The sequence below is a fragment of the Cladophialophora immunda genome (assembly GCF_000835495.1).
Source record: "Cladophialophora immunda strain CBS 83496 unplaced genomic scaffold supercont1.4, whole genome shotgun sequence".
NCBI lineage: Eukaryota > Fungi > Ascomycota > Eurotiomycetes > Chaetothyriales > Herpotrichiellaceae > Cladophialophora > Cladophialophora immunda.
In genome coordinates, this window is record NW_015622544.1 from 5,035,611 (window position 1) to 5,054,886 (window position 19,276).

A 19,276-nucleotide genomic window follows, 5' to 3' on the forward strand; every position below is an offset into this window, starting at 1 on the left:
GGGTTGATAGTGCTGGTGAGTGGTTGTTGTGCTCTTTCTTGAGATCACTTTTTTGTTCGGGGGTACAATAGCCCTACCTACTCGTTTGCATAGATGTGGGTCTGTCCTGCAAAACGGAGTAGTGCTGAAATCTATTATTTGCTTCTCTTCTTTCCCATGTGACTTGTAACTAGTATACATTTACCCGTATGTAGTCATCTCTATCGCTATCGCTACCGGTCTCAAGCGCACCTCAGCAATCCGCCCTCCCCCATGTTCTCGGAAATGGAACGACCTCCCTCAAGTTGTTGACCCCTGTCATGTACGCCAGCAGGCGGTCGAATCCCATGCCGTAGCCTCCATGGGGACTGCTGCCGAATCGGCGAAGGTCGGCGTACCACCTCATGTTCCCTAAGCTCTCTCCCTTGTCCAGAAACGGGTAGCCATTGCCGTTGTCTCCATTCGACATCTCGGCTCTCTTGATTAACCCCTTTTGGCGCATAGACCGAATGAGATGCTCCAGCCGGTGTTCTCTGAGGCTTCCTCCCACAACTTCGCAGTAGCCGAAGGGGAGAAGGAGGTCGAAGCAGGCCACAGTGTCTCCGCTGGCCTCCGATTGAGCGACGTCTTGCTGTGGAGTCATTGCTGATGAAGGGAGCATGTAGAACGGTTTGACATCTTTCGGATAATGCGTCACAAAGACTGGCTTGCCTTCTGCAAGATTGTCCACGATCCACCGTTCGTGCTCCAATTGCAATCCTTGCTTCCACTGAGGACGGTACACAAAAAGCTTGCCATCGCTCGATTCGTGAGCCTTTACCAGCGCGTCCATGGCTGACGCGTAGTCCACCTCGTGCCACCTCCCAGTAAGTCTATCCCAGCGAGCTTGCAGATCCACAAAGTCTGCATCCGTGGGTCGGTGTTTCTGGTCGGAGTAGTACTCCAGCAGTTCTTTACCCGTGCGGTGCTCTTGAAGTGATTGCGCGAGATACGCCACCAGACTTTGTACGCGGGACAGCAACTCCTCAAAAGAAACATGTCGATGCTCGACCTCTAGCATGTAGAACTCGGAAAGATGCCGCGGGGTATCGCTTTCTTCGGCACGGAAAGTGGGAGAAAATGCAAAAACATCCCCTTGCTCAGCGGCATGTGCCTCCAGATGTAGCTGTGACGACACGGTGAGGTATTTCGGTTCTCGGAAGTAGAGCTTCTCTTGTCCCTTGGACGTGCTGGGTGTTGTCTCCGGAAGCTGCTCGTGGCTTTGCGGGGCTATCGTGAATGCCTCTCCGGCGCCTTCGCAGTCGGAAGAGGTGATGAGTGGCGGAAGCACTTGATAGACGGGGTCTGGTCGGTTGGAGAAATGCGACGTGATTGCGGAGATCAACTGGCTGCGAGTCCGGTTGACCAGGGAGTGGAAGGCTGTGCGCATTCGAAGGTGAGGAACGGTTCGGAGAAAATCAGTCGACATGGACTGCTTCTGAATGGGGTTCTCCTATAGCCACGGTCAGGGGACAGCAGCGCACGAAGAGGAGCAAGTGGACCTACAGAGGTGTTGCCGTCACCGAGTGTCTCAATCTTCTCGACTTGCAGTTCGTGACTTTGTCCTGCGCCTTTGGAACGAATCCACTTGCCCACCAAGGCCACGTAGGCGCCGTTCGTCACGCTGGAAGTTTGGTGTCAGAACCGGTCGATGCTCTTTGAATGCAAATCCACGTACTCTTTCGCCAGGAGCGGGTCCGGGAACACTGCTTGGACGTTGGCGAGCGTCGAGCCATCGCCGATTCGGGCAAAGGCGACGTTTTTCTGCTTTCTGATGCTGCGCACCAGGCCTGCGATCTTGATGGATTCGTCGGCGCGCTGTCCGTCGACGTAGTCGGCATCGCTCGAGAGTCTGGCATGGCGGATAAGCGCCGGTGAGGTCTCTGTAGCTCCTGCGCTTGGGCCATGCAGACACCGCACGCAACGGGTAGGAAATGCAATTCTATTTCGGGCTCGCAGAACGTCAAGGGACGAGCATCGAGGCAGGATCTCGTCTCCGAGAAGCCATGGCGCCTTCAAGACACGCCATAGCATCACGCAGAGGAGGAGGAGGAGCAGCCAGCCGCCGCCGCCGCCGCAGAGTATCCGGAGGTGCGAAATAGGTCAAAGGAGCTCCAGGTCGCGTGGAAAGATTCTGCGAGCAGAGCGAAACGCGAGCTGGCGATCCTGGCGAGTGCGGAGTGCGGAATGCGGCAAAAGTGTTTATCCGGCCGGACCCCGAGCGCAGGCCGCAAGTCGCAGCCTCGCCAACTGCAACTCGCCAACATCGACGCCGCGTTACGTGTAAACGATTAAAAGTGGCCACCACATGTTTCCCGTTTCTCTCAAATGAATGCTCCACCGTCCCAATCGCCACTCAGCCACTACGCAAAACGGGCACATCCTGCGACCCGGTGCGGGATCCGAGGCGGTACTCTCTCAAGGACAGAATTCCCAACACGGAGCCTCCCTGAGGCACGGGGGCTTCCTTTCCCAAACGCGCAAAATGTCCATTATCAGATGGTCGATTCCGCTCGAGTGCCAAGGCTCCTCTCCTCCCTGCCTGGGCTATCAACACTTGCCAGATGCAGCAAAATGGCCTCCTCGTTCGCTGACGTTGCTGCCAGCTAGTGTCGCTGACGGAACTTGAGGAACGCTCGTTGTTCAAATGTATTATTATTCTTGCACGTCAATCCCTGCCTGGGGTTCCGGATCTTCGCCGCCAGTGTCCTTTTGGCATATGCCGAAGATGCTTTCCTTATGTCATGCTTCGACCATATGTAGCGACAAATCCAGCAACTCCGGGGCCGTGGCCGTGGCCGTCAGCAAAAAAAAAAGACTGCACAGGTGCTTTATATTGAGCCATTGACCAAGCATGACGGTCCGACATCTTCGGAAGGGTTGGCCTCAGCTTCTTTCGTCGTGAGCCATCTCAGCCTCTTTTGAATCTCGTGGAGAGCAGCAAAGCCATGGCATCTAGTCACAGCGGTCACTGTGCATCATCTCACCCAGCCTTGTATCAACAAGTGCCGGACTATTCTAGAGACCAGAACGTACTCAACACCATCCAGTTGTGCGATTCCTCCTCCAGCAGCAAAAGCAAGGAAGCTACTCCCGAGCCTTCGCCGGCCCCAGATTTGAGCACCCTTGTCGTCCTGCAGGAATACCGTAATTTCCTCGTCACCCAGCTTCAGTCGATCAGAGCAGCACAGCATCACCATGCATGTTCCAGGCGGCGGCGGCGGCGGCGCGCTGGCTGTGGGCACGAGCGTCACCGTAGACAGTCACGTCGAGGTAACCGATTCACTCATCGACCCTTCCACAGAATCTATCGTATCTACATCGCATAAGCACTGACCTTGTCGGCAACCACAGTATCAAGGACCCGTCGGCGTCCGTCCCTAGGCCGGCACTTGGTCCTGCGACGGCGTTTTCTCTCACACCATCAACTCCGCAGTCTCCGACCAACCCACAGATGCCATCTCCGGCTTCACTCAACTCTTTTTCGGTGCCCTGCTTCTCACCTCTTCAGTCCCACAGACCAGCAACGTCACCTTCTTGGACGCTGAGAGGATCTAGATCGAATAGGAACAGCCGGATCCTGGTGGTACAGGGTACGCGATTTGTCGCTCGCACAACCAGGTCAAAAGAGAGCCGAGCAATCGTTGTGGATTAAAGTAAGAAGTCTGTAACTGGTAGACTTAGAACCAGAGGGATTTCCTTGGGCACTGCCACAACAAAGATGCGATTTCGTTCAAGTTGATCGTTGTACCATAGGGAAACTGTCCTCTTGTCAGAGCCAGCCTGGGCAATGAGAAGCAACTTACCAGTATACCACTGATCAGTCCAGCTGTTGGCGTCCAGCTGCTTTGACTTCTGTCAGCATGTTTGAATGCCCTGCCAGTCGTATCTATTCCTTGAAAGGGTCGATCCCTCTGTTTTCACGTCTGTTCTGCCTGTGCTCTTCGATGAATCAAACGTCAAGCATACTCCTGACCACCTGGGGTGGCGACTGAAGCGAGTGGGTGGACGAAGACGGCTGTGAGTGACCGTCTTTGCTGGATTCATACGGTGTTCCTCTCTCGTATCTTGGAGGTGGCAGCGAACTTTCCGGCTCTGGGAATCGCGGGACTCTGCCCGTGCTGCCGCCTTCTGTGAACATCGAGCTGCCGACAGACCTATCACTATGTCCACTTTGCCTTGGTTTTCTGTACCTGGCGTCTTCTTCCTCCCGCTTCCGCCGCTGCCACCAAGCATGTCCACTTTCGTCCTGTTCTTCTGCTCGGTTCGCGTGCGCCGTTTGAGAGCTGTCTTTCAATGGAGGTCTCCGGGATGACGCAGGCATCTTGAAGACACCGCTTGGCGATGCGAAGGGGTTCCGAGACCTGAACCACCAGGCCGGCGGTCTGCGACTGTGGTGCTCGCGGGATTGCATGGCTACGTCCGGCCTCTCGTCCAATTCTTCGCCTCTCGATGCGCGCTGCGCTATCAACAACTTGTCTTCATTTTCATTGACGTAACCATGGACATTGAGCAGCACGAGAATGAGGAGAGCCGGTGCGTAGCCGAGTCCGTACAACAAGCCGACGCCTACGTCTCGACGATACGGCGATAGTTCCCATACCCACGATCCCGCAACCACGTACGCAACGCGCACACCAAGAGAAATGATGGTTAGGAATAGGGATGCAGGGATCTTGGTCCTGTAAGTCTTGCTGCCATACCCCAATCGAAAGACAACAAGTCCAAGGCAGACTGTTGCGAGCACGGAGGCCGCCTTGAATCGAGCATCGAGAGCTGCTGGTCTAGCTGATTCCAGAGTCTGCGTAGGCGATCGTTGCCTTTGAGCAAAGGACCAAGATCGTGGGACGAGCATGAAGAATACCAGGCCGTCGAAGGCGTAAAACACTAAGGGAAGGTAGAAATTGGCCCTGGTGTGGAATGCATTTGCTGAAGATGGATAAATTTGCGCCTCTTGGAATTGACGGTGGCTGGACGAGTTCCTAAGAATCAAGTTAGACAGAATGTTGATTCTTCTGGCTCCTGGAAAGCACAGAGCACGGGTGTAGTGCTCTCACCAGCTTCTCACAGCCTCCCAAACACACGCCAGCAACACCGGGACCATCAGGGTCAGAAAGAAGCTTTGGAGGATGATCGGTGTGTTAACGATGTAGTCCCTGTCCACGTCGACAGCCGTGAAGGAGCTCAAGATGCCACACGCAGCGACGATCAAGGTCCAATACCACGGCCAGCGTCTATCGACCGGTTTCCACCCTCTTTCTCGAGGGAGGTATGCGCGGCCATGCTTCCTCAGGTTGATCGTGGAGAATAGAATCGTCAGGGCAAAGAGAGATCCAAAGACAAGTCCAGTGATGCCTCGAGCCCCGATGGGGTTTATCGGGGTGTAGCATGAGGTCGTATTGGTGAAGGTCCCATTCGAGAAGATGATGGGCTTGTAGGTGCCGAAAGCGAGAAAGCAGTGCGAGCCGTTCGTCAGCGTGCCATTGCCGTAGAGGGTGTAATTCCACAGCCTCAGGACCGTCTCATTAAGCGCGACGCCGTTGATGAAGGTAGTCGAGTTGGATGTAGTCTGCGTACCCAGCATATCAGCGACAAGGATTCGCCCTTTTTGCCTCACAAGCAGCTAGGAGGTGGTTTGTCCCGTGGACTCATTCGTCATCCGCGCTCACTTTGATGATTCGGATAGAAGATCAGTAACGAGTCCAAAAGCTCGAGTTCGACTTGGGGATAGACTGGTGGCAACAACGATTATTCGGTGGATCAGATGCTGACTGCGGGTTCCTTTCTTGGGGCCCAGCCTTTCTCCGATTTCTATATGGAGCCGAAATTGATCGATCAAACACATCTAATACTGGACCAACCGAAATACCACTTTCATACAGTACAATCTACTACTCGAGCTTCATGCAGCTACGTATCATGCTACCGCATAGATATCTCGAACGCAGTGTCACCAACCCCTGCTTCTTCAAAGTCAAACCTTCTCCATTGAAGCGGCCAGGACATGCCTGGCTCAAATCAGAAACCTCTCTTGAGAATGAAGAAAGAGCAACAACAAGTAATATGGAAAATTGCAGTCATCAAAATTCGTGACCTCGTGCCCATTCTTGAAAACGATCGCGAATCCGCCGCCTCTTTACCTTTAACCTGAACGATATGGTTCAAACGATGACTTTTCCCCGGACGTCCTACAATGCAATGTGATGTTTCGACCTGAATAGGGCCTCTTTCCGTGCTAGACCTTAGCAAACACGCGGTCCAGCTTGCTCAGGGCTCTCTTATCCTCTCGAAAGCCTAGTTTCTCGCTAGGAATATCTTGCGGTGGCGCCCCGTTCTTGGTTCCACCCGGGCTGGTACTTCCTTGTCGGTCCGCGTCCGTTTCGGCCTGGCCTTTGTCTGCGGGGGGAAGACTTGTGTCGATGTTGTGTACGAGTGCGGTGATGGTAGGCGCCTGACTGGCACTCACTGTTATGGTGTCAGAGGGTTGCGGTGCTGAATGATGCTCGTCATTCTTGCTGTTAATGCTATTCGTCTGGGCATCGCCCCCATTGGCAGTGGCAGTCAGGCGCGGATCGATCTGCAGGCCAGAGCCAACATGTTCGTTCGAAGTTTCAGGACCAGGTGCATTGGCTGGCGGAAGAGGGCTCGACTGGTACAGTGGTGGAGGGGGTTGGCTGGCACCGTAGGTACCCAGCGGAGCCTGCGTGGAAGTCGTCGGTGGTAAAGGCGGAGGCGCTGACGACCGCGAGCCCAAGTTTCGCAAGGGACGCTGGTCAAAAGAGGACGGCGGTGCTTGGCTGAGAGGCAGAGGGTGTGGTGAAGGATAGGGCGCCGCGGAATATGCGAGCGGGGGTAAGCCGGGCTGAAGAGCATACGGCTGAAGGTAGTGCCCAGGAGGAGGGGTGTGCATGGGACTGATCGGGTAGATGTAGGCTGGATGAGGGATGTAGCCGGGTGGAATATATGCTTGTGGCGGAGCAGGGCTTGCACGGTGATATGCTGGGACGCCTGGAGCCATGACATACCCCGGGGCGGTTAGCATGGGTGACCGAGTGACGGCAGGAATGTTTGATTGATCGATGGTCGATTCTGGGTACATGCCTTTCGCGGGCTGGATCGAGGCCAGATTGGGATCGGTGCTTGGTTGACGCAGCCCCTGAGAAGCTGGATGAGTCCGGGAGAAGTAACTGATGAGATGCAGGTGTTGGCCCGCGGAAGTGGTGATGCTGAATGACTGCTTCATGAGCCCGTCGGGTTTATACCGATATCCATCAGGTCCCTCTTCGCCCTCGCCAGGCTGCGAAGGGTCATCTTGACCATGATCTACTATTTTAGGGGGGACTCGACTCGCCGGATTGACCAGGGGGGTTCCTCCTCTTTTCCCTTCCATCTCTCGGTAAGTCAAAAAGCTGCCCGAGACACGACTTGCGCTCCAACTCTTCCCATCCGTCCAGCGCCGCATTCCCGCTTCTCGCTCATCCCAAACAAAGACCGAGCCGGATCTGATCGACTGCCTCTCTTTCTCTGATAGTCTCCGCTGAACTCGAGGTAATATGCCCATTCTGCAGGCCTCGAAGAGGATGATGGCGTCCGCTGGGGTTCGGACGATACCGTTGTATGTCTCCATGGTCTGAATAGTCTGGAAATCTTTTTCCAATTTCGCCGAAGCAACTTGATAACCCTAGGGGTCCGCGCAGGGTCGGGTGCTTGTCGTCGGCTTGAGTCCGGTTTGTTTCAATCGCGGCGGGCTGAATGCTTTCGTGCAGACACTTCAGCTCGCCGCGCCCATTTGTCAAGTTCCAGCGTGTTCCCTTCTCCAACTGCTTAACGCGATCCCTTGTTGCCCGACGGTCTTTCTTTTTCCGGGCGCAAAAATAAGCCGCGCGTGACGTCGGTCGCGATGCTGAAGGGCCAAGTAGTCTCTGTTCACTACAATGTTTGTCAAGCGATGTTGGGAGTGGAGAGAAAGCCGTACGCAATCCGCTTGATAGTCGGAGAATCGAGGAGAGCACGCGTGAGAAGCGAGGAGATGCGGGATATTTGGCTCCTAATAATGCAAATGGAAGGGCCCAAGGATAAGAAATGGCGGCAAGCCCAGATCCAGTCTTGGAGAGCAGCGTGGAACCAATTGAGGACGCGGTGGTATAGAGTTGGTCTTGTCGACGGATATTACGCGGGCTGCGGTCTTGGGAAGGACAGAGTCTGGCACAGCCGGCGGCACCGATTCGCGAGCGCGAAGATGGGAACGTGAGAGAAGCTGCCAAAAAAAAAAAGACCAGAGCAAGAGGCAAGACAAATAGAAGAAGTTCAAGCCGCAGTGTGGGAGGGACTTGTTGGCCTTTGGAGTGGACCACTTGGCTGGGCCCTGGGGCCTTGGGGGAGGGAGGGAGCCTACAGGTATGCCACTTCCGCAGCGGGTCAAGCTTGCACACTAGGCTTATGCTTAACCCAGTGCCCGCAGCACTAGCTAGAGACTGGCCAGTGGCCGCCATTCTTCGCTGGGTCAGCGCCCAGCATTCGATCGCTGGGCTCTGCAAGCGAGCAGGGCGACGCTCCGGAGGGGAAGGAGACCCGGTATCTCGATGGGCCGATAGCCGCGGACAAGCCCAGTTCTGGCCATGACCAGAGAGGGTTTGCTGGTGCATCCCTAGGTCCCTAGGTACCTTAGGTGCACACCAAGCATCTCTCCAGCTCAGATACGAGTCCAAACGATAGAGTTCTATTTTCTGTTCTTTTTAAACTTCTGTGTGCATTCCAATCGCAAGAGGATCGTCATCAGTCGGGGATCAGCGTCTGCACACCGAAAGGGAAATTTGACCCCAGCTCGTCTTGGGGGTCTCTTCCTGGCAAAGGGCCGTCGTGTCCTTTGACGGCCAATAACTACTGGTGGCCTCGCCAATTTTCGGAATGACTCCCCTAGGGTCGTGGCATGACGCCCTAGCACAAAGCCTGAGTCAAACTAACACCCCCATCCAAGGGCTTGGCACCAGGAAAGGGCCGGAAGCGAAGGGGGAGGACACCAACGCCCACACCCACGTCTACGCCATGTTCGCCCACCGCCAAACGCGCACAAACGACAAATCATTGTGTGAGAAGGATGCTGACACGAGGTGAGGTTATTGTCGGTGGCCACAGCCACACCCTTTGGCACCCCCATAGCATGATGGATTCTGTTTACGAGTACCTACAATACTTCCTCGGTGTGTGCAAGCCGACAGCCAGGCAGGGAAGAGACTTGGCAGAGCGCTAGCACAGGCGCCAACAGTCTTGGTGGCTCTTGGGCTGGTCTTGGTGTTCTTAGTTTTGACGACCCTCGTTTCCTTTGCCAATCTGACTCGTTGCTGGGCGCCTGGGCATCTGCGTAATGTTGAGTCTCGGCGGATTCCCAGGCGCCCTTTAGGCTTTGATCGAATGCTTGGTCTGTTTCTGGGCGTCTGGGCGTCTGGGTCTCAGGGTCTTGGGGCCCTGTTGCCAACACTGATTCGGAGCAAATTCCACCTTGTGCTTGGCCCCCCTTTTTCCAGCTGACCTCTCGGTCTCGCTCCGGGTGGTTGAACTTCTCAAGAGTGGTGATTACGGCAACATCCCCCGTCCCCCAAGAAATGCTGACCCGGACCAAAGGGACTTGGTGCAGAGGCAGAAAAAGTCTGCCCTGCGACTCCTTCCTTGGTGCCGGCAAAGATGCTGGGGCATCTCCGCTTAGGCTTAAGCGTCCTGTTAAGCATGATTCAAGCCACCAAAGTCAAAAAGCGAACGGGGTCTCTGATCAAGCAGTTTTGGTGCTAGCCCAGGCCGCGTTGAACTTGGCACTTCGGTCCGGTCAATGATCAACTGACCAGTGATAACGAGATTACATCCCTTCTGGTGCTCGTTGTCTCTGCTGGGCAAAACACGGCAAAAGGCCACCAAGGGGGGGCTTGCGTGTGCAGTTGGCAGTTGCGAGATTGGCTCAAAAGTGGGAACCTCTGTTCCCAGACAATTGTTCTTATTACGTCCAATTTTCCCAAGCTGACTGCGTCTGCGCATTCCTTGTTGGGATAAAAGTCACCCTCGTTACCAAGGATGAGGATATTGTGGCAACAGAAGGAGGGACGGAGAGGAGGAGGACGGCTGGGCTCCAAGCCCCTTTCGGTGGGTTGGGTGACTGACTCCCTTGGAAGAGTGCTCCGTATCATCCTCCTCTTCGAATGTTGGCTGGAGTCATGCACTTTGCCGCGCCACGCATAAAACTCGGGGGAAGACGAGAAGACGAGAAAATTGTGCAGGCCGCTAGTAATTCCGCCCTCCTTCATCTCATCCGTGTTGTCCGACGAACGGCCCACCAACCACCAGGACAACCCATTCGGCATTCTTTATCTTTGCCCGGCAAGTGGAGTTATCTTTTCCCAGTTCAGGTGCTAGTCGACAGAAACAAGTCACTTCGTCTGGGTGCCGCCCTGGTGGTAGCGCCCTTGTCGTAGGAGTGGTGATGATAGCGGTGTGGAGAGCAGATAAAAAACCCACGTGGACAAAGCCAAAAAGAAGCTGGCGAAACACTCCCTCCCTCCACTGCACTCGTACTCGTTTGGCTGCAGTTCTTAGCGCGCAGGCTGCCGTCCAGTCCACCACAGGGCGGGTTGAACGGCTGAACCGGTTGGGCTGGCTGAGCCAACTTGTACTCCGCACCAAACCCCTTCAGATGCTCTCATTCACTCGTACATGTTCCTCTCGACGATGGCAACAATATTTCAAGACGCCCGACTCAGCCCCTCGACAGCTCAGAAGATCTACTCTTCCCTCCCTTCGCCCTCCTCGACGAGACTCTTGCAGCTCGAGCCAGGGTCGTCCGATGCTCCTCTCAAGGCGTCACTCGTGGTGGTGGACATTGCCTCGCCCTCCTGCCCCGACTATGAATGTATATCCTACACATGGGGCGACCAGACGTCACCCAATTCCCTTCACGTGGACGACCACGAGGTGCCCCTCCGACTGAATCTGGATCAAGCCCTCCGGCGCTTTCGCTCCCCAACAAAGGCCCGGCTTCTCTGGGTCGACGCCATCAGCATCCGGCAGGACGACACGGACGAAAAGGCCCAACAGGTGAAGATGATCGGCGACATTTTCCAAGGCGCCTCAAGGGTTCTGGCCTGGCTGGGCGAGCACGCGGACTCGAGCGAGGATCTCTTCGACCTCCCCGAAGATGCCGCGAGGGGCCTCTTCGCCCGCGACCGCGCCGCGTTCCGCCACAAGTACGACGCGCTGGCCCGGTTCATGGGCCGTCGCTACTGGCACCGGACGTGGATCGTCGCCGAGATCGTCTGTGCCCGCGAGTTGGTCATCTGCTGCGGCCCGGACGAGATCGCGTGGAGTCATCTCCTCGAGTACAAGTTCACCGACGTGATGCGGTTCGACCAGGGCTGGACGAGGAAGCTGACCAAGCTGGACGACGCGCGACAGGCCCACAGGCTCGCGCACGACCACCACCCATCATCGTCATCCCACATGGCCGACGTGGAATGGGAGGCCCACCGCGAGTTGCAGGGGTACCTGTACGCGACGGAGAACACGGACTGCCTCGAGCGCCGGGACAAGGTCTTCTCGCTGCGCGCCATCCTGCACGGCACGAGCATGCGCACCGCCATCCGCGTCGACTACGCCATGTCCGTCCCCGAACTCTGCGCCGACACGCTCAAGGCCGCCCTGGTGGCCTACGACGGCGACCGGAACAACATTGCCGAGTTCCTGCTCCTGTCGTACCAGCTCGACAAGAGCCTGGCCATGACACTCGAGGAGAGACTCCAGCTGGTCGACCTCCTCCTGGACGACCCGGAGGGTTTCGAGGCGCCGGCATTGGACCTCGTCAGCGACATGCTGTCCGACGGCGCCGCGGAAAAGTTCTTTGGAATCGAGTACGGGACCTACGACTCGGATTGGGGCTGGGGACGGAAGAGAGACCACGTCCTTTCGTGGCGCGACAAGGCACGCCGCACGGGGAAGTGGCCTGCCACCCCCGCGACAGCGCACGCTCCAGTCTGAGTGAGCAGACCGAGACCGGCATAGGTCGGAAAACCACAGGATCTGTCGCCCTTTTTTTTGCGCTGTCAAAGGAGTCCCCCCCCTCCTTTTCCTTGTTTGCCTTTTCCCCCCCAAGCAGTTCTCCCCGATCCAGACACATCCGTCCGATGATGGACCGCAGTTGGCCCTGATTGAGTAGAGACTGATGGAGACTTCCCAGGGGGAGTGCATGCACAGGGTGCATCGGGACATGACTCCCAACGAGGAGCAGCTCGCAGTAAGTGAAGGCTACATAAGTCTCGGGGTAACGCATCGTGCAGCTTGAGGAACTACCTCCACACCTACGGTCAGACCTGCTAGGCGCCTCGGCCCAACCCGAAGATCACGATAGACTCTGGTCTATCTACCCATACTGGGTAGGCAAGTGAGTATATGATCACTGAGACAGCAATACTTCAATCGTGCTATCACACGAGGTGCAAAGGGGCATAATCGTCTGCAATCTCCAAACGACGCGACGCGGTGACAACCACAGGAATAGAACTGTCTGAATGTCTGAATATCTGATGATCAATGGCATCGCATCCCACCAGGGGAAGATCCGAAGATCGCACACTCACCATCCCATGCCAATGCTTGAGCAGCGGTGTGTCTGGTCCACAGTACACATTAAACCTATCCCTGCAGCCTAAGGTTTGTCAAATTGAAGAGGCATCGCCGGCTTTGAGACCGATGACAGTCCAGTGTAACACATCATGACGAGTTTTCCCGCCCGCTCTTCATTTCACAGCCCCGCGCTCCTACACGCTCTGCTTGCGCCGCCTCACCTTAACGGTGGCAGTCAAGGGCGGCACCAGGCTTGTTCCGATCCACTTACTCGCAGGCCTCTCTTTCAAATGCTCAAACTCGTAATTCTGCACCATATACGCCAATAGCAACTTCAACTCATTCGCTGCAAAAAATCTTCCGGGACAGGCATGCCTTCCGTGTCCGAATGGATGATATGTTGGGGAAGTACTGACAAAGGAAAGATTGGCCTTCCTGATGTATTCTTCTGTGGTACTGGTATTAGGCTTGTCATTTAGAGTTTCTGGTGATTCTGCTGTCAATGATTCTCGCTCCACGGAGAAGCGGAAGGGATTATATGTCGCGGCATCGGGGTAATGCTCTGGATCGTTGTGGACGCCATTTGTCGGGACGGCGACACAACTCCCAAAGGGACAGAATGTTCCATTGGGGGCGGTGATTCCGTCCGGTGCCACGACTTGACGCATCAGCCCGGCGCCCAAGAATGAGCCCAGTCGAGAGGATTCCCGCAACGTCGAGTCTGTTTTGTACATCCTTGCAAGGCCGGCTTTGGTCCACACACCCTTGTCGGCGGCGATAATGGAGCCGGCTTCTTCGCGGATTTGTTCCAAGTATTTCTTGGATGGGTCAGAGGCGACCAGATCAAAAATGGCGTTTGTGATGCTAAATGTTGACGTGTGGATAGCGGCAAAGTTTACGGCGAGCAGTCTTTCGGCGATGATATCTGGGTCACGCTCGGCAGGGTACGGACTCTCACGAGCTCGATGAATCGACCATTGCAGGAAGTCGTTGGGTTCTGGATCGCCGAGCTTCTTCTCGATGTCCCCATTCTGACCTTCCAGAAGTCTCTGGCGTCGCTCGATCTCGGGTCGAACAAGCCGGGCGAAGGATTTCGTGTGGTATCGGTTCGGTCGCGCGATGGGGACAGCAGCAAGAGGCCGGAGGAATGCGGGGAAAAGCTTGAGGAGGGTCGATGCAATGGGAACAGCAGTGGCAAAACCAATCCCATGCTCCAAGAGTGCCTGGTTCCGACATAAAGGCAGGCCGACGAAGACGCGATTGCTGGTTCGAGCAATGATGAGCTTGAGGGTTTCAAAAGGACAGACTTCCTTCCACTCAGTCGTATCGGTGCCCCAGATATCGTCGAATGCAGCGCCCAGTTCGTCCATGATGTCCATGGTGAGGGCGCCCAATTGTCGAGTGAGCTCGCTTCTAATGGTCTCATGGTGTAACGGCTGATCTACAACGACCGGGTGAACGAACGTGTACTCTGTCTGCAGGACGTCCTTGTGAGGTTCGTCCACGCTCAGAATGCTATCTGGCTGATTGATGAGCCACGTTATTGACGATGCCGGGAGCACGATCTCGTCGCCGCTTAATTTGGCAATAATACATGATTTGTTGTTCTTCGAATACTGTAATTTGGTCAGCGGAAAGCAGATGAGGTAGATCGAGACACCTTGCCTGCTCATAAGCCTGATGGATCGACTCCTTGTAGTTGACTGTTGAGCGAAATCTAGCGCGCAAGGTGGTGAACAGTTCGCCTTCTCTAGTGTTGAGCCACGGCAGATCGGGCAGGCTTGGATTCGGCCGACGTCGATAATATAGAAGCACAACAACCACGACGAAAACAACGGCCAAGACGTGAGGCCGCAGGAGGTGTTCAATCATGATCGTAGATTGATGCAGAAGCTTGTGCGGGGAGGAAAGGGCGCCGAAGTTGATAAAAGACACAGTCAAAGACGCAGTGCGGTGGGTTACACTTGTTTATTCCTGAGCATGCTGCTGCGGTCGAGGGTCGTATTTTGAGGTGGGGTGGAGGGATCGTTCGTAGGGATCACCCAGTTCTTGGGCTAAACAGAATATGGAGAAATGCAGATAGGCACGTCGTCGAGTTGCCAATTTGGAGTTGGGGCAGTGTTCGGGATTCGACAGAACTGTTGCCAGAGCGTGTCAGCACTGCTGACGGTTCAAGAAGGATTCAAGATCACCCACCGTCCCCATGGCTGGTGCCATTCATAGATCACCGGAATACGGTGAGGAGCGCAGGGATGGTCGAACCAGGACTCGGGGCGAACATCAGCCGCATCTGATCTGGAACTGATGGAGCACGATGATCCACGGCGAACATTCATCTTTAGGCTCGTCCTGCCATTTCTGCTGATGGCGGAGGGCTGGCCAGGCATGTTTCGACGGATGATTGGCGCTGGGCGCAGTTACAAGGGGTTGAGTGGCTGAAGTTCTGGTGAGGACGGCGAGTGATTTTCCCGTTTCAAGAAATGTGTTGACGCGGCACTGAAACGTGAAGCTCAATGAGGCGCGTCTCGGAAGCTTCGAAGAATGCTCTGGGCTCAACGCACCGAGGCCGCAGGAGGTGAAGAGACGGGAAGCGATGGCTGATCCGACGCCATGCAACTTCGCTTCCCAGGATCGTCAACTGCCAGCCGGGCAAGCAGCGAGGCGAGGCGAATTGAGGCGACTAAAGGCTGTCTTCGAAGCCGGCTCGGAAGAACTCCGTCCCTAATATGTATGTCCTCCGAAGCTACCCAGGAATCCAGGGAGGTAATGATAATGTCCTTGTAGGGCCTTGCGCAATGCCCATGAAGCCCCCGAAGAGAAGTCCCCGGGCGTCTCCCTCAAATGCCTTCGTAAACTTAGCCTCTCTAAGATGTGGGCGCTGGGGGGCCCGCTTCGGTGGCTCGGTGGGTGCCGTTACCTAAATATTTGGGGACCCTAAATTTGCAGCCACAGGACTGACAGCGTGACAAGCGACAGCCACACTGGCAGCCACAGACGCGTCCAGTAACGAAAGGACACACGCAAATCCACCACCCAAAAACCCACCCCGCGCTACTCCGTACAACAAACATTGGTTCCTGAGTACAATTCGAGGAAACACTGTCTAGACACATCCCGATTTCTTTCTAGACGAGTGCCGCCTTGACGCATGCTCATTGTCATGCGCCCGAGATTCTCATTCCGCTCGCGCTGCCAATGGCAGACCCACGATTGAACCGCGTCGAAGGCACCTTGACCTCCCTCCTTGAAAGCCTCGTTCCAGCCCTTTCCCCCGACCAAGACGACACTGATACCGAGTTTCGCGTTGAGCGCGCTATTCAGAATGCAAAAGAGACTGTTTTCGATGCCGATGGCAGACTGCCCCCGGATACCAACCAGGCACAAGATTTGATCAAGCGGAAGTTGCTGCGAGAGAATGCCTCTCCAGAGAAAGCCGCGAGGTTCAGCAATCTTTATTCCAGACTTCTCGCTATTCCAGTACTCAACCAGAAATGGGCTATCTTGTACCTTCTCTACAAACTGTCGGATAAGTCCATCCCTGATGTGCGTCCTCGAAACCCACTCGCAGACTCGGAGCAACTCGCAAACATTCCGCGGCGACACACCTTGTCCCCAGAGACTACATTTACGGCGGAGGAAGAGCTAGAAGATGACGAGGAAGAACCGCAGCCACCGAAGGTGTCGATTCGCACACGCCGTGCTTTTTCAGCCAGATCCAGAAAGCCCAGTGAGCAAGTCGAAATTTCTGCGGAGGAGAATCAGCCACAGACTCAAGAACCAAAGGAAGAAAAACCCGTTGCGCAGAAGCAGGAGCCGCGAGTCTTTTATCCTTCGGAATTGGATCTTCTGCGTGATTTGCCTTTCAATCTGCAAGGCGTGTCTTCTGCGCACCTACAATTCACAGACAATGGCTCGCTCAAATTGCCGCCCAGCCTGCCGGTTCCGATCCTTTCACTCCTCCATGCCCTTGCAGAGCCTTGTCTGCTCTACCGGGGATTGGCGGAATATGCTGCAGGTCAGGATGGAGGCCTCATTGACCAGAGCCTTCGTTCCGCCATCAACATCGAACTCCGCTCATATTTGAGCCTTGTCGCTTCGCTCGAGACGGAGGTTCGACAAGCTTTGGCCACTGTCCAGAACGCGCATGACCCCAAAGCGGTTCGCCTGACTGGCGTCACGCTGAAGCGATGTTTGATCTGGACAAGAGAAGCCACGCTGGCCCTTCGACTTATGAAATTGATTGTCGAGGACTCGAAGCAAAAGCGAGGTGGACAACTGTTATCTCTGATACACAGCTTGTCCTCGTCCCACGGCGACCCCTTCGTGGCATCATTTGCGGAAAAGCTTCTGACCCATGTTGCACGCCCATTCTACGAGATGCTGAGGCATTGGATCTATGACGGCGAATTGATTGATCCATATCACGAGTTCTTCATAACAGAGCCGGATCCTACTGCGCAGCCTCCGGTCGATCATCGACACGTAGCAACTTCTGTGTGGGAAGAGAAGTACAAGCTCGACTCGGGAATGGTCCCCTCAATCATATCCTACGAGTTTTCCAGAAAAGTGTTCCTGATCGGAAAATCTCTTAACTTCATCCGTAACAATTGCGGAGACTCTGACTGGGTCATCAAATATTCCAAATCAAATTCGAGGTCGCTGGACTATGCAAATACTGCCAATCTCGCGCAGTCAATCGATGTGGCTTACCGAACGACAATGTCCCGGTTGACTCATCTGATGTCGACGAAATTTGGCTTATTTACTCACTTGACGGCGATCAAGAAGTATATGTTGCTGGCCCAAGGCGACTTTTTCGATCTTCTCATCGAGTCATTAGCTCAGCATCTTGATCGTCCGGTGAATTCAATGTACCGGCACAATCTAACATCACAACTCGAACATGCCATACGACATTCTAACGCCCAATATGACGACGCTGAAGTGCTGCGACGACTGGATGCACGAATGCTGGAATTGTCGAGCGGGGAGATCGGTTGGGATTGTTTCACCCTTGAATACAAAATCAGTGCTCCCTGTGATGTTGTCATCACTCAATGGGCTAATACGCAGTATCTCAAGATATTTAACCTGCTCTGGAGGATTAAAAGAGTCGAGTATTCTCTCAGCTCGACCTGCAAACGATGCATGACGGGCGGCCGAGGAGTCCTTGCTGCGGTTAGTGACAAGTTGGGCAACGATTGGAAGCGGTTAAGATGTGTGGTTGCAGAGATGGTTCATTTTGTCAATCAGCTGCAATATTATCTTCTGTTTGAAGTCATCGAGGCCAGTTGGAAAAAGCTCGAAGAGGCTCTGCACAAGCCCGAAGCTACCCTGGACGACTTGATCGAAGCTCACACAAATTACCTGAACAACATTACGAAAAAGGGTCTCATTGGGCAGCAGAGGCACCCGGTAACAGGCCAGCAAGAGGATAGCCTTATTGTCCAAGTCCACCACATCCTAAAATGCATGCTGGCCTATCGAGAAGTCATCGACTCGCTCTACTCGTACAGTGTTGCGGAGTACACTCGGCGTCAACAATTTAGTGCGAAGATTGAGCGACGAACTGCTCAAGGGAAATGGGGTATCACCGAGAAGGATCTCCTCGGCGATTCGAGGGCAAGCACACCCACTTCTGTGGCAGCCGCAGGAGCTTTTAGGAGGAATCAATTGCTTCTGGAAGAAAATGATTCTTCGCTTGCTCCGCCAAATGAGAATATACACATTACGGACGATGAGACCCATCTGAATTCCCTGAGGACACGACAATTGAATCTATCGGCCGACTTCCGATCGCGGCTCTGCATGTTGTTGTATGACTTGGCCCACCAACCCGATGTGGATCTGAGGTTTTTGGGCGTTGTCATGAATTTCAACGAGGTTTACCAGCCCGTCAACATCCGACGGCAACAGGCTAGACGCGCTCGAGAGAAGCGAGAACTAGAGCGGAAGGCTCGTGAAGCCACTGTCTCTTCCGAAGGCAACATCTCTCTAGAAAAGGACTTGAACAGCTCGGCGTCGAAATCGTGAAGCATGGCAGTGAACAAATATGACGGCCCTTTTTTTTTCCTGGTGGGGTGAGGCATTCTCGGCGCAGAAAAGAGCCTTGCATAGCTGCCTTCTCAAAAGGCGGACCGCACATAGAAGACCAACCGTGAGGATTTGGGGTGGAATGACGGCAAGATCGAACAGAGGACGCTCATCGTTCAACGGGCTGTGTCTCGTGCACCAAACCAACAAGTGGTGAGCAGTTGGGCTTGATTTTCAACCTCTACCATGGAAAACGTCTTCCTATACCGATCCGTAACAGTCGAAGTATTGAGCAGCCGTCCCTTCTACTGCATGCACAAACATGTGGTGGTCTATAAGTTGCCTCATGTTCGTTTCACGCAATTGGGTTTATTCTTCTACAACAGTCTCCAACAAATGTGACCTCGGCGTATCATGCAAGGATGGGGAAATGGACGTTTCTCGTGGTCGGCAGGCCCCGCTTGCGGCTCTAAGATTCTGCCTTGGAGTTTGCCTTACGATAATGGGATCGCCCCATGATCCCTCGCTAGAGAGGCTGCTGCATGCACAGCACCGGTTAACTATACGATCCAAATGCATTGAAGATCTCTGCCTTCCGTCCATCTGCCTCCAACGCTGGGCATCA

At 54.7% G+C, this 19,276-nt stretch overlaps 5 protein-coding genes across 6 annotated transcripts; 1 reads left to right on the forward strand and 4 right to left on the reverse strand.

The window, feature by feature from the left end:
• Nucleotides 1-24: 24 nt before the first annotated feature.
• PV07_08071 lies at nt 25-2,173 on the reverse strand. Of its 2 annotated transcripts, XM_016395200.1 has the most exons (3): nt 1,697-2,173; nt 1,525-1,642; nt 25-1,471 (listed from the first exon to the last, which is right to left on the reverse strand). In XM_016395200.1, the coding sequence occupies exons 1-3, from the start codon at nt 2,050-2,052 to the stop codon at nt 233-235; spliced, it is 1,713 nt and encodes a 570-aa protein (XP_016248619.1). In that variant the 5' UTR covers nt 2,053-2,173; the 3' UTR covers nt 25-232. The 2 variants fall into 2 exon arrangements, with proteins under 2 accessions (XP_016248619.1, XP_016248620.1); XM_016395201.1 differs by having other exon boundaries at nt 1,525-2,173.
• Nucleotides 2,174-2,860: 687 nt separating this feature from the next.
• Nucleotides 2,861-5,699, reverse strand: PV07_08072 (uncharacterized protein). Its single transcript, XM_016395202.1, has 3 exons — nt 5,076-5,699; nt 3,825-5,000; nt 2,861-3,779 (listed from the first exon to the last, which is right to left on the reverse strand). Exons 1-2 carry the CDS (start codon nt 5,600-5,602, stop codon nt 3,971-3,973), a joined length of 1,557 nt encoding a protein of 518 aa, XP_016248621.1. The 5' UTR covers nt 5,603-5,699; the 3' UTR covers nt 2,861-3,779; nt 3,825-3,970.
• Nucleotides 5,700-5,806: 107 nt separating this feature from the next.
• Nucleotides 5,807-8,288, reverse strand: PV07_08073 (uncharacterized protein). The gene has a single exon (XM_016395203.1). It carries the CDS (start codon nt 7,643-7,645, stop codon nt 6,254-6,256), a length of 1,392 nt encoding a protein of 463 aa, XP_016248622.1. The 5' UTR covers nt 7,646-8,288; the 3' UTR covers nt 5,807-6,253.
• Nucleotides 8,289-12,497: 4,209 nt separating this feature from the next.
• Nucleotides 12,498-14,744, reverse strand: PV07_08074 (uncharacterized protein). Its single transcript, XM_016395204.1, has 2 exons — nt 14,284-14,744; nt 12,498-14,234 (listed from the first exon to the last, which is right to left on the reverse strand). Exons 1-2 carry the CDS (start codon nt 14,488-14,490, stop codon nt 12,813-12,815), a joined length of 1,629 nt encoding a protein of 542 aa, XP_016248623.1. The 5' UTR covers nt 14,491-14,744; the 3' UTR covers nt 12,498-12,812.
• A 1,069-nt stretch (nt 14,745-15,813) lies between these two features.
• PV07_08075 (uncharacterized protein) lies at nt 15,814-18,651 on the forward strand (the record flags this gene model as incomplete). The annotated part of the gene is made up of 1 exon (XM_016395205.1): nt 15,814-18,651. One exon carries the CDS (start codon nt 15,814-15,816, stop codon nt 18,649-18,651), a length of 2,838 nt encoding a protein of 945 aa, XP_016248624.1.
• Nucleotides 18,652-19,276: the final 625 nt, after the last annotated feature.

What these genes read in the sequence shown, in the direction of transcription:
- PV07_08071 (XM_016395200.1), bottom strand. Translation starts at nt 2,052, where the DNA reads ATGCTATGGCGTGTCTTGAAGGCGCCATGGCTTCTCGGAGACGAGATC. An exon ending in GACCCGCTCCTGGCGAAAGA is followed by an intron (nt 1,643 to 1,696) that starts GTACGTGGATTT and finishes CCAAACTTCCAG; the next exon opens with CGTGACGAACGGCGCCTACG. An exon ending in TCGGTGACGGCAACACCTCT is followed by an intron (nt 1,472 to 1,524) that starts GTAGGTCCACTT and finishes CCGTGGCTATAG; the next exon opens with GAGAACCCCATTCAGAAGCA.
- PV07_08072 (XM_016395202.1), bottom strand. Translation starts at nt 5,602, where the DNA reads ATGCTGGGTACGCAGACTACATCCAACTCGACTACCTTCATCAACGGC. An exon ending in TGGGAGGCTGTGAGAAGCTG is followed by an intron (nt 5,001 to 5,075) that starts GTGAGAGCACTA and finishes CTTGATTCTTAG; the next exon opens with GAACTCGTCCAGCCACCGTC.
- PV07_08073 (XM_016395203.1), bottom strand. Translation starts at nt 7,645, where the DNA reads ATGGAGACATACAACGGTATCGTCCGAACCCCAGCGGACGCCATCATC.
- PV07_08074 (XM_016395204.1), bottom strand. Translation starts at nt 14,490, where the DNA reads ATGATTGAACACCTCCTGCGGCCTCACGTCTTGGCCGTTGTTTTCGTC. An exon ending in TCCATCAGGCTTATGAGCAG is followed by an intron (nt 14,235 to 14,283) that starts GCAAGGTGTCTC and finishes ACCAAATTACAG; the next exon opens with TATTCGAAGAACAACAAATC.